Source organism: Tenrec ecaudatus, chromosome 10 (genome assembly GCF_050624435.1).
Source record: "Tenrec ecaudatus isolate mTenEca1 chromosome 10, mTenEca1.hap1, whole genome shotgun sequence".
Classification (NCBI taxonomy): domain Eukaryota; kingdom Metazoa; phylum Chordata; class Mammalia; order Afrosoricida; family Tenrecidae; genus Tenrec; species Tenrec ecaudatus.
Window position 1 is genome coordinate 114,940,384 of NC_134539.1, and position 12,361 is coordinate 114,952,744.

General features: G+C 54.0%; 1 protein-coding gene across 1 annotated transcript in view; it reads left to right on the forward strand.

Moving 5' to 3' along the window:
- Window positions 1–679: 679 nt before the first annotated feature.
- Window positions 680–12,361, forward strand: part of RAB11FIP4 (RAB11 family interacting protein 4) — a 43,336-nt gene continuing 31,654 nt past the window's right edge. Inside the window, exon 1 of the mRNA XM_075561362.1 lies at window positions 680–932. Within this exon, the coding sequence (XP_075417477.1) occupies window positions 903–932 (30 nt within the window). The 5' untranslated portion in view covers window positions 680–902. The remainder of the gene's footprint in view (window positions 933–12,361) is intronic.

A 12,361-nucleotide genomic window follows, 5' to 3' on the forward strand; every position in this document is an offset into this window, starting at 1 on the left:
TCTTCTTCATGGCAGTGAGTTTTTTATTCGTTTGATTCTGGTTTTTAGTGGGATCGTGGAAGGGGTTTCAGGGAGGTCCCTTTTCCCTTGACTTTAATTACACGTACATTTACTAGGATCTGCTTTTACGTACTTTTAGTTACCACTGGGTTGTTTAGTGTCTCTGGATGGATTATAAGACACGTCTTGACTGCATAAAAAGAGCAAAAAAAGTTGTGAGAAGAAATCGGAAAGACAAGCGTTGGCAAATGTGAACCGGGGAGCTCTGGCCGGAACCCTGCAATACGGGTGACAGCGTACAGCGAGAAAAGTTTGGCAGTGGCGGGGCACAGTGCCGCCGGGCAGAAGCGTGAGCTTACAAACTCGCACTATGTACAACCCACGATGCACTAATTTTGCGGCGGGCGCGGGCTCTAGCGGGCCTAGGCGAGCTCCACTTCCCGGGGCGAGTGCGGGGTTGCCTAAGCTCCGCCCCGCGGCCGCGCAGCCATTGGTCAACTCCGCCTCAGCACCTGCCTTCCCGCCCTACCTTCGGCGGGCGGGGTTACCTGGGCCCCGCCTCCCAGACGGCTCGGGTTCCCAAGCCTCTGCTTCCTCCATCTCGGGTCCCTCCCCCAGGTCGAGACCCCGCCCCTCTATACCCCGCCCCTTTATCCCGAGCTCCTCGTGATGTCACCGCCGCTTTGATACAAAGAGCCCTTCGGCCCACGCGGGTCTCCCGGCAACGGGCGCGGGTGGGGGTGGGGCCGGTGCCTTCAACTTGTGCGAACTGTGCGAGCGGCGGCGGCGGCGGCGGCAGCGCGCAGCGGGGATTGTTCCCGGCCGGGTTGCTAGCTCCCTCTCTCCCGCTTCACACGGCGTCCCCTCTCTCCCCAGCGCCCGGACCCGCGGCCGGACAGGGGATGCGCAGCCCGCCGGCCCCCGGGAGCCAGGTAAGGACAGCTGAGGGGCTCAGGCTCGCGGGGCTCCGGCTACGCGCACCTGGCTGGGTCCGCGGCTCCCGGCCGGGAAGTTACCGGAGCTCAGAAGTTCGCTCGCAACCCGGCGTCCCCCCTCCCCCCCTCCCTCCGCCACCTTCGCCCTGGGAGCAGCGCCCTCTCGGCCCTGGCCTGGGAGGTCGGGTTACCTGCGACCGGGCTTGCCAGGCCAACAGAGGGGAAGTGGCCGCCTGCCCGGCCCCTGCCTGCGCTCAGGTGCGGCTGGGCGGGACTCGCCCGGAAAGCAGAGAAAGATGGTCTGGTGCAAAGTGTTTCAGGGGCACCTTGTGGACCCCGGGCCGCCTCTCGTGGGCTCCAGCTCATGAGCGAATGTTGCCCCCACGCCCTGCCCTGGACGCGTTCAGGTTCCCAAAGAGGCTGTGAGCGGGCTAAGTTTTTTCGTAGCTCTTGGCACTGCACGGAGCCTGTACCCCGCTTCCCTCATCTTCGGCGGGGGGCAGGGGGAAGTACGCCGGCTTCAAAGGGGGGAGGGCAAGCATAGTTCGATGTTTGAGGACCGCGCCCTGCACCTTCCCTGGAGAGATCGGTTGAGGCTCGAGGTGTGCGCAGTTTCCCCTCCCTTCGCCCTTGGTGCCCCAGGAGCAGGCTGATCCACCCAGGTTGTCACCACAACAATTCTACCAGCGTCTTGGAGGCCCTGGGGGAGGATCCCCAGGAGGATCCCCTGTGCTCCACGGATTAATCCCCTCCCTCCCCCTGTCTTAGGGACACCTCGCTGATAGCAGCTCCATCCCTCAGTTTCCCTGTTCCTGGGCCCCCACACCCACAGGTGTTTGGAAATAACACATCACTTGGCCTTGAGGGGCTGGCATGCATTTAGGTGTTTATTGCTTTCCAAAGCAGGGTGAGGTGGGGTTGGATTCCTGCACCCACCTCCCCCCAATCAACTTGCATCCTGTGTGGCAGACTCTTCCGGCTGATAGCTGGTGACCACCACTTGAGTTCTGTGCACCTCTCTAGAGGAGGCAGTAGGGGTCACCTGGCACTTCTGGAGCATCCTCAGGGACCCCACAGGTCCCTCCTCAGGTGTCAGTGTTTCTGTGCATGCTAGGATGGGGAAAAGGAGTCTCAAAGCAGGGAGCACTACCAGACTTCTGTGGAGGGTGTCCCTCTCTGTTTTTGTCTCTCGCCCTTGTAGCCCAGGCCTTTCCTGGCTCAGCCAGCCCTTACGGTATGCTGATTACATACATGCCCAGGGGATATTGTGAACTCAGACATCTCCCCTGCCCACAGGGTGTTTACAAAGACAGAAAACTTGGGTCTAATTTGGCCCTGCCCAACTCTGGAGCCTCTTGCTTTGATCTGGGTCGCCTCTGAGGTCCCTGGGATTTAATGGTGGAGTCTGTGCAGCTCCTGTGCCCTGGCGGCTGAGGGAGGCTCTGAAGATCTGTGGATTTGAGCTGAGTCCACAGCTCAGATATGCAGAGGAGAAGAACTTTGGGCTTGGGGTCCTGCTTTGGTGGAGGGGTTGGTGTATGACTAAGGCCAGCCTGAGAGATAAGCCTGGACTGTGGGGGAGGGGGGCCTGAGTAGCCAGGCCAGGTAAGCAGACTAGGAGCGTGACCTTTGCCTCAAGGAAGCCTGACTGTGTAGGAGCGCCTACCTGTGACCAGTCCTTGGAAAGGAGTTAAGCAAAATGAGAGGAAGAAAGAAATTTGGGAGCCCAGAGACTCCTAAGCCCTCTCCCTTGGACCCCCCTGACTAGAGAGCTTTCTGGTGGCTGGGTGCAGGCCCCTGCTCCTCCTCCTCCCAGACTACTTGTACCCTTTCCTAAAGCACAGTGGTCCCTGGAGGGTCTCTCAGCACCTCTCCTCCAGGCGGGACTGGGGCTGCCCCCCAGGCTTAGAGCTGTCTCTGTAGCTGGTCACCTGGGGCTCCTCAGTCCCCCCTCCTGCACCTTCCCTGCCTGCCAGGTGACTAAAAACCTCCTTTCCTGAGACTGGCAGCCCTTCTTCTGGGAACCCCCTCTGATCCTGCTCTGAATGTCACCTCACTGTGTGTATTGGGAGTCTTGGTGTTAGAGCGGGTAAGGCTTGAGCCGCACTCTTCAGGAGACAGAGGAGAGGCTAGCTATTGCCCGTGAACATTTCCAGCATTGAAACCCTGTGGGTCGGAACCAGCTAGATAGCAGTGTGTCTGAGTTGGGTTTGGTATTTAGCTGAGGAGATAGGCTCTCGGTGAAACCGCTGGTGAGCGACTTCTGGAAAGCAGATGTCAGACTCCGGGAGAGCAGTCTGACCCTGTGCTCTGTCTCCTGGCCCTGGGTTCACTATCTGGTGGGGTCGATGCCTGGTACTAGCACTGGGACACCGTGCCCTGGCCTTGTCAGATGTGCAGGCCTCCGATTTGAGAGTAACTGGGTGTTGACGGCCTCACATCACCGGCCAGGTGACGGAGGCTGTGCAGCCACGTGCGTTCACTTGTCCCCTGCTGCCGGGTTCACAGCTGGATTAATGGCCCACCTGTGTCCTACTGCATATTGTGGGGGTTCTCCTGACGTGGGACAGCATTCCAGGGTATACACCCTTTCCTGTTTCTACGTATTTAGCCCCAGCGCAGGGCCTGGCACAGGTCAAGTGCTGACTAGATTCACAGAAATGCCTGTCACTACTCTACCCTTTTCAAGCCCTTCCTGTGGCTGCATCCATGTTGTGGAGCAAGGGTGTGTTGCGTGTGGCTGTTGCTGCTGTGGGCTTCTCTGCACTCAGCTCGGGTGATGCCAGAGAAGCCTGCCCACAGGAATGTGGAAATAGGCCTTACAGATGAACTGCTTCCACCACACAAATCAATAACAGCCAAAGCCACTCGCTGCAGAGCACCAGCTTCTGGGCAGAGGATGGGCGACAACTGGTGTGAATTTGTAGCCACATCTCCTGGCCAGTGCATAGTCCTGCCAAAAGGTTAGCCAGCACTTCCAGCCAGTGTGTCCTGAGTCCCACGCTGGGTGGGGGGCTGCAGAGAGTGAGCCTGACGGCATGGATAGGCAGTTCCCACAACTCACCAGAGCTGCCTCTGTGTCAGCTATTACATTTGAAGAAGTCACTTTTCATGCCAGGTGCCCGGCCACAGGTGACAGCACTCACCCCCGAGGAGGATTTGAGCCTCGTTGGTGGAAGAGAGGAGGCAGCATACCTGCCAGCCTTGTTCTTCCAGAGCTGAGCCCATTGTCCCAGGAGCACACAGGCCCTAGAGCTTGAGTGCAGAGAACCTGCCTCTCAGCAGGCAGATCACTTCCTCCTGGCTTCCCTGGGTCTAGGTGTGGGGAGGAGACCAGGAGGAGGAAATGGCACCCAGCTGACTCCACAGGGTAGAGGAGGTGGCCGTGGCCCAGAGCTGTGGGGTCCAGGTGACTCTTGCAGGCTGGCTGGAACTTGTGATATGTTTCTAACCCCACTGCTTCCTTTCAGAAAAACAAACAGACATGTTCTGAATATTGGGTGTGCTTTTAATTGATTCAACCTGTTTCCCCATCTCCCCAGATAAATGGGTTCTTTCCCAACAATGTAAACATGACTTAAAGGAAAACAAAGCTCTGTGGAAGTTCTTATTAATAATATCCGTGACTGGCCTCGTGGGAGCCTTTCTCTTTTAAGAGGCCAAAAAGAGGAAGCCCTGAACAGAAATGGGTCATGAGCAAATGGGTGGGAGTGCCCTCACCCTGAGTCGTCTTTTGTCACCCCACCCTTCTGCACTCTGCAAGTTGAACATCACAGCCAGGACACCTGCTTGCCAAGGGGCCACAGCTGGCTGCAGAGGCTTGGCCCTAGCCAGGGAGCAGAGGAGTCTGCTCTTTGGATCCGGCGTAGCAAGTTTCTTCCCTCCTGCTCACTGGTTTCCTGCGAAAAATGTTGTGGGGCACAATCGAGGCAGTTCTGATGCATAGCGACCTTATGTTCAACAGAAGGAAACACTGCCAGCCCTGTGCCAGCCTGGGAGAGATGTCCACCCCCAAGCACGGACACTGACTTTTATTTCTTTAATATTTTAGTGCAATGTTAGGTTTACAGAGAATTGAAAGTACAGAGTTACCATCTATTCTGTGGCACAGTTTCCCTATTGTCAACATCTTGTATTCTTGGGCTACATTTGTTACCACTGATGAACCAATGGTGATACATTATCAGTATCCTGTCAAAACCGCTAGCTTCTCCGGGAGAGAAAGATAAGACAGCCCTGGAAGCCCTGTCTAGAAATGCCTCAAGATAGAGGAGTGCTTTTACTTGTTACGAATGAATGTCCATGTTTACATTAAAGTTCACTCTTTTCCCCTCCATTAGCTGAGGTTTGTTTGGGCAGAGATTCCCAAAGTGAGTAGCACCAAACCACGTGTGGAAAGGTCCTCTGTACGGCACTGTACTCCGTCATGTACAGTCCTGTGGTGACCAGGAGGCAGGCTGCCTGGGCTCAAAAGCTGGCTCTGCTGTTTGAAATTTGTGGCTTCTTAGGCAAGTGGTGTGGTGGTTGTGTGTTGGACTGCTAACCTGAAGGCCAGCAGTTCAAAACCATCAGCTGCTCCCCGGGAGAAAGTTGTTGCTATCTACTCCTGTAAAGAGCTACAGTCTCAGAAAACCCAGGGGAAGTTCCACCCTGTCCTGCAGGATCCCTATCAGTTGGCATCAACTCAACGGCAGTGAGTTTGGTTTTGGGGGGGGAGTTTTTTAAGGCAAGTTACTTAGCCCCTCTGCCTCGATTTCCTTATGTATGCGTCAGACTTGACTTGGTGGCAGTGAGTTTGTTTTTGTTTCATACAATGAAGGGAGTGCTAGCATCTGCCTCTTACGGTTATGCATTGGATATTTAAGTGTAGATGAAGCACCACCAACAGTGCGAGCCCCACCCCCAAGTGAGCTGTAGTTTTCAGTTCCTTCAGGTTTCTGCTGCTTGGAATCTTGTGGCTGATAACCTCCAATCTCCCCAAAATTTCTACCTGGAGCAAGCAAGGAGGACTGAACAGGAAGGTGGCAGCGAAAAACTGTTACGCGAGGGCCTTTTCAGGAGAAGCAAACCTCCAGTTCCGCCGAGTACTGTGATTTTAAATAAACCACCTTGGCCTCTGCAGGTGTAGGTGCAGGGCCACTTGAGTGAGATGACTGGCACCTCCCGGCAATCTGTGAATTCGATGCAAAGTGCACTCCGAGGTGTGAGCTAGCTCTGCAGACTCGAAAGCTGGGCGTGGGGCTGCATCTGGCCCTTCCTCACGCAGGCTGCCAGTTTGCCATGGGGAGTGTGGGCCTCTGTCCGCCAGCCCGCCCTTCACCTGCCCCCCTCCTGGAAAAGCCGGCTTGGAGCAGTGCTCCAGTGCCAGGTACCCTGCCTCATTAGGAGGCCACTGCTCTGGCTGGCAGCAGCCGCAGGAGGTCTGGAGCCGGGCCAGAGGAGTGCTGCAGCCTGCCGCACTGGGTGCTGGGCCCAGATCCGTTTCCAAGGACCAAGCCTACCTGCCGGCCAGTTTGGCTGCTCAGAGGTCAACAGCTCCTCCCGGGCTGGGCCGGCTCTTTCCACAGCTTTACATAACCTTGAATCGATAGGCTCCCCATGGAATGAGGGCTCGTGTTGACAAGGCAGCTCTGGCTGGCGTCTCGTGTGTGATTATGTGCAGGATTGCATCAGGTAGGAGCTAAAGAAGGCTCCTGCAGCAGGTGTGTGAGCGGGCCGCGCTGGCGTGGCATGAAGGACTGCCCTTCCACCGGCACGCAGCCCAAGCACGGGTCGCAGTCCCTTCAGCTCCCACCCTCAGTAGCCACAGATTCTGGACCCTCCCTCCCCCCATTTGCCCAGCTCAAATGGTCAAGTGTTGTACACTTGCCGGTGTTTTATTTCACTGACTGTGCCTTTCCTTCCTGGTGATTCTTAAAAGAAAGGCTGCCTCGTAAACTCACAGGCTTAATGCAACACAGGAGCAGTCATCTCTGGAGACCTTACATTCATTCCTTCAGGAAACGGGCAGGTACACTTTGGCTGGATTATATGAGGGACACGCAAATGCCGATGGCGGGCACAAATGGGCTCAGACTCTAGCTTTTCTACCTCCCCAGCTGTGTGACCTTGGAGAGTTCTCCTTGTTCCCTAGCAGAGGTGGCTCCACAGCCATCGGGATCAGGGATCACGTTAGGGGGCACCATTCCCTATCTTCCTCGTGCTGGGTCACTGCAGGTCACATTCCACTGGGGTAGAGGGAAAGCAAGGACAAAGAAGAGGTCACTGACCTCCCCAAGATGGCAGAGGGAGACTGGTGTTCCCAGGGCTTCCTGACTTGGTTTCTAATGCCTGAGCATTGCTGTGCCTTCCCTCCCTCCTCCTCCTCCCACTTTGCCAGAGTTTTCATTTTCACATGTGTTTCCTTTTAGCAATTTTCTCTCAAACCTCTCTCCTCTCCCTTTCTGTAAAGCCTTCCCACATGCAGCCTCTTTGAAGCTGCCTGTGGTGGGAAGTGGGGGTAGGTTATGCCCCAGGGCTGGGATGGCATAAGTCCCAGGAGCCTAGTGTGCCTCGGTCCTTAAAACCTTCAGCTCCATTCTGGTGCCACGGGCTTTGGACATGCCTCTTCCTGTGGCCTGCCAGGTCCAGCCTGAGTCTGGGTGCTGCCAGTGGGGTGCTGAGCACTGCTTTTACCAGGAGCGCTGGCAGAGTGGTTTCTGAGACCTTCACTAAAACCATCGGGGTCAGATCTCAACCCCGCTATCGCTGCGTGACCCTCAGCAAGTTCTTCAACCTCTCTGAGTCTCTGTTTTCTCATGTGAACAGTGGCTGATGCGGCACGGGTACACAAGGTGCGCCATCGTCACTTTCAAATGCCCAATGCCACCCTGAGTTGCTCTGCGAGCCCTGGGGGCAGTGCCCTCACTGCTCTGGTGACCCAGTGGGAGAAAGCGGAGATGCTCTTTCCATAAAGATTTACAGCCTCCAAACCCCTCTTCCCCATACGGTCCCTATGAATTGAAATCCACTCTGTGGCAGTGGGTTTGGATTTTGGTTGTCATTTTTTCAGTAGCTCAGTGCTGGGAGACAAGAGACCATCAGCCGATTGGGGTGTACCGAGTACACTCCCTGAGACAGACGGGGGAGGGCTGGGTCTCCAGCACAGGGCCCCTCAGTGCTGCGGAGCACAGTCCTGTGTGAGCAGGTCAGGTGACTGGCCTGCAGGTGGACGAGAGCGATGGAAACAGAAAGAACTATAGGATGAACTAGGTGACTACTGACGTTAGCTGCCCGAGTGTGACTGGAGCTGGGCAGTGGTTTGTCGGAGGAGTGGTGCTGGGGGGTGGGAGGGAGGACAAGGTTGACTGAGCTCCAGGCACAGGGAGACCAGCCCTAGGGGAGTCTCGCCTACCGAGCCACCCTGAGCTGGGCAGGACTCCGGAGCCAAGATACTGCCTGGAGAGAGAGACAATGGTGGTAAACTCCCTTCTCAACTTCAGAACCGATGAAGCCAGGAGCCCGCCTCCCTCAATTGTGTGTCCAGCACCAGGGAGTCAGGTGGTGTTGATGGCCTCAGGTGGTCAGGGGCTGGGTGGAACTCAAGCACAGGTGCCTACCTCAGCCCTTGCAGGCACTGTGGGCTGGAACTGACTAGGCCCTAGGTGGGGCCTATCCCATACAGTTGGGGTGAGGAAGCGTTCTAGGGGCCTTCCAGATACAGTGACCTTCTGGGTCAATTAGAGGTGGACATCTGCAGAGAAGTGGGGAAATGTACCAAGACACAGGTGATGAGGAAGTAGCAGTACCATGTCCAGGGCTGGCCTCTGAAGGGCTTCATGTGCTAGGCTGCTGAGCCCATACTTGGTCTGGGACAGCGGTGGAGGTCACAGGCTCTTGGAGGGGGTCCTGATGGGTAGTCAGTAACCTTGAACTCCCCTGGGGGACTTCCTGCCTGGCATGCAGATCTGTCTTATAGCGATGCCATAATAGCTTGACCTATGCCTCCCTTGGGACAGAGGGGGAGAGCTGGCCCCACACTGTGCTCTGGCCAGCTGCATTCTGGTGATACTGAGTGTGTGACAGCAGCTCCTGGAACATGACAAAAGCCATAGGACAAAGCCACCCTAGGAACCCTGCTGGGACAGTGCCAGGGCTCCGGGTGAACAGGAGGTGCTGCAGGTGCAGCAGGGGAGCCTGAGGAGAGCAAGACCCTCTTGCAGCAGGCTGTGCAGGCAGGATGAGAGAGTCCCGGTGCCTACCTCCATCTGCTTGCTCCATAGCACTGGGTCCAGTGGAGCCCTGGCCATGGCTGTGGGCAGGCACTAGCACTCTGGGTGGTCGTACAAGAACTCTATGTCTGTGGCTAATCAACACTGGGGAGAGTAGCCCCCTCTGGCTTCAGAGTGCCAACAATGCTGCAGTGGCCTCTCTGTGGCCTTTCATCACACTGAAAGAATGCACGTGCTGAACTCTGCAGGGCAGGGAGCATTGGCCTCAGCAGCTGTTGCCCCATCCCCAGCTTTCACTCTGTGTCTACAGCTCCTCTTACCATAATGGTAAAGGAGCCTGGTGGCTCAGGCAGGCGAGCATTGGACTATGAACTAACTACAGGATCAGCAGTTCAAACCCATGAGCTACTCCTTGGGAAAGCAATGAGACTGTTTACTCCCATAAAGGTGTAGTCTCAGAAACCCTTTAAACCTTCCCTGTGTGTTGGATTAATTCCGTGACGAGTTTGGTGTTTTGGATTCATCATGATGGTAAGGCTCCCTGGTTGCATGGAGGTTAAAGCACCAGGCTGCTTACTGAATGGTTAGAGGTTTGAAGCCACCAGACACTCTAGGAGAGGAAGATGCTTCAGTTAAAACTTACAACCCTGGCATCGCTATAAGACAGATCTGCTCTGTCCTTTAACTTGACAGCAGGGAGTTGGCGGGGGGTGGTGGTGGTGTGTGGGTCGCGGGGGAGGGTTAGGGACATCATGATGATAAAATATGGAGCCCCTAGAGCAAACCCCACAAATTCTTGACTGTGTGAGTAATTAAACCCTTGCTTTAAGCAGCCACATCTTTGAAAGCTATAATTTCTAGCCCAAAATAGCTGCATGTTCAGAGAACCAGGGGAGCCCTTGATGTGTACCCCTTTCAACTGGCAGCATGCTAATTCTGCTTCTGACATTTGAGTTACCCTGACACCTGGCCACCTGATTTTCTCGGGAAAGCCCAGGAGGCAGTGGTTGGGTGGGAATGGAAGTCTACCAGCTGGGGACTTGGGATGTGTTCTTTTGTTTTTTTGAGACCTTAGATGACTGGTTGAGGTTAGATGGTTCTTGGTTTGGTTTTAAAGAGGAGTAGAGAAAAACAACCTCAGCTGGACTCTTAGAGAAAATGGATGAAACGCTCGAGATGCCAGGCTTGTTTGGAGCAGAAATGGGACCACCCTTTAGAGCACAGAGCAGGCCCATTGCTCACAGGGGTGTCCCGCTGTATCCACTACCTGTGCATCCCCAGGGTGGCCCATGCATCCAGCCCTCAGAGAGGAGGTCTTGTGTGGAATGTGGGGGTCCAGGCTCACAGGAACACCTCCCTGGACTTGCTTTTTCTCTGTCCATTGACATGCCTGGAATGCTTGAGGCTGGCGGCTGGGTCTCATTTCCAGATGTGGAAACAATTTAAGTTCTGTTTCCATAATCCCCAACCGTTTGCCTCTGCAGCCCGCGTTCTAATGTAAAACCCAGGCCGAGTGCTCTCTTTGGGAGGCAGGACGAACTGCGTTGAGCCTGTTCACTTAGAATATGGGCTTCCGGGGTCCAGTCAGAGCTGGGAGCCAGGGCTCTGTTGGGACAGAAGTTTACCTCCTGGGAGCAGTAAGTGACCGTGGGGCCACCTCCCCTGTGGTGAGGATTCACTTAGCCAAATTCAGAAGCAGCAGCATCTTGGCCCCTCTACTTGTTCCATCACTGCCCCTGGACAGTCAGCCTGGAGAAGGCTTCAGTTCTGGTCATGTCAGAGGGAGACTGGCCTCACAGCCAAGTGGAGTGCTCACATGTCCCAGGAATGGCAGGGGCCTTCTTCCCCAAACTGACCACAACAGCAGGAAGAAATCTGCTTTAGATTTCAAGTAGCCAGAAACACTGCCCGGCATGGGTAGGCTGGCAGTGTCCCTCTCAATTACTGAGTGCCCCATGTCTGGGGGGTGGGTTAATGGCTTATCTTTCTGTAGACCATGCGTTAGGCAAAAATCATTTTTCCCCCACAATAGTTTTACTGGCACATAATTTACATATCATACAATTCAATAATTCAATTGCTCAGTCATATCAAGAATTGTCCAATTATTGCCACATCAATTTTAGAACACCCCCCCAGCAAAATCACTTTTATATTTGTCTTATAGCTGGAGACAAAGTACATTTTATGGACAAAAAAACATTGCCTTTGCAGTTCTAAATGTCTCTGGCTGAACAATTTCCTTTACATTAAAATGCAATCCTTAGCGTGTTGAAAACATAAAAAAATGGAAATAATTTCTTTAGAAGAGTTTTATATAAATGATACTTAGAAAAACATCATCCTGTGATGGCAACAAATACACAGATGTGCTTAACAATGGATGGATGTATGGATTGTGATAAGAGTTGTACGAGTCCCCAATAAACCAATTTTAAAAACCCAAAAAACAAGCATTATCCGGATACTTATAGACCCACCAAACAAAACATAGTTTCTTAGGTAACAGTAATATCTTCAACTTATCATGAAAAGTAATTCTTGCTTTTTTTCCTCCTACATCCCTCTCTGCCTGTCTCCCCACAACACCTTTTTTTTTTTAAAGGAGAGGCAAAAATGCCCCAACTCTGCTGATGAGGTCCTGGAGGTCAGTGCAGTGAAGGTTCTTTTAGGAAGTTACCGTATATACTCCTGTAGAAGCTGGCGTTTTTTTTTTCCAGCACATTTAAAAAAAACCATTTTATTGGGGGCTCATACAACTCTTATCACAATCCATACATACGTCCACTGTGTCAAGCACATTTGTACATATTGCCATCACCATTCTCAAACATTTGCTTTCTACTGGATCCCTTAGTATCAGCTCCTCATCTTATCCCCTCCGTTGCTACACTGCACCCTGACTGGCTTGTCTCCTCCCTGCCACCCTTCTGTAAGGGGATGTCCAGTTGCCCACAGATGGGCTTTGGGTCTCCACTCTGCATTCCCCCTCATTCGCAATGATATGATTTTTTTGTTCTTTGATGCCTGATACCTGATTCCATTGATACCTGGTGATCACACAGGCTGGTGCTTCTTCCATGTGGACTTTGTTGCTTCTCAGCTAGATGGCTGCTTGTTTATCTTCAAGCCTTTAAGACCCCAGACACTATGTCAGCTTTCTTCACCACATTTGCTTATGCATCCACTTTGTCTTCTTTGTCTTCAGTGATTGTG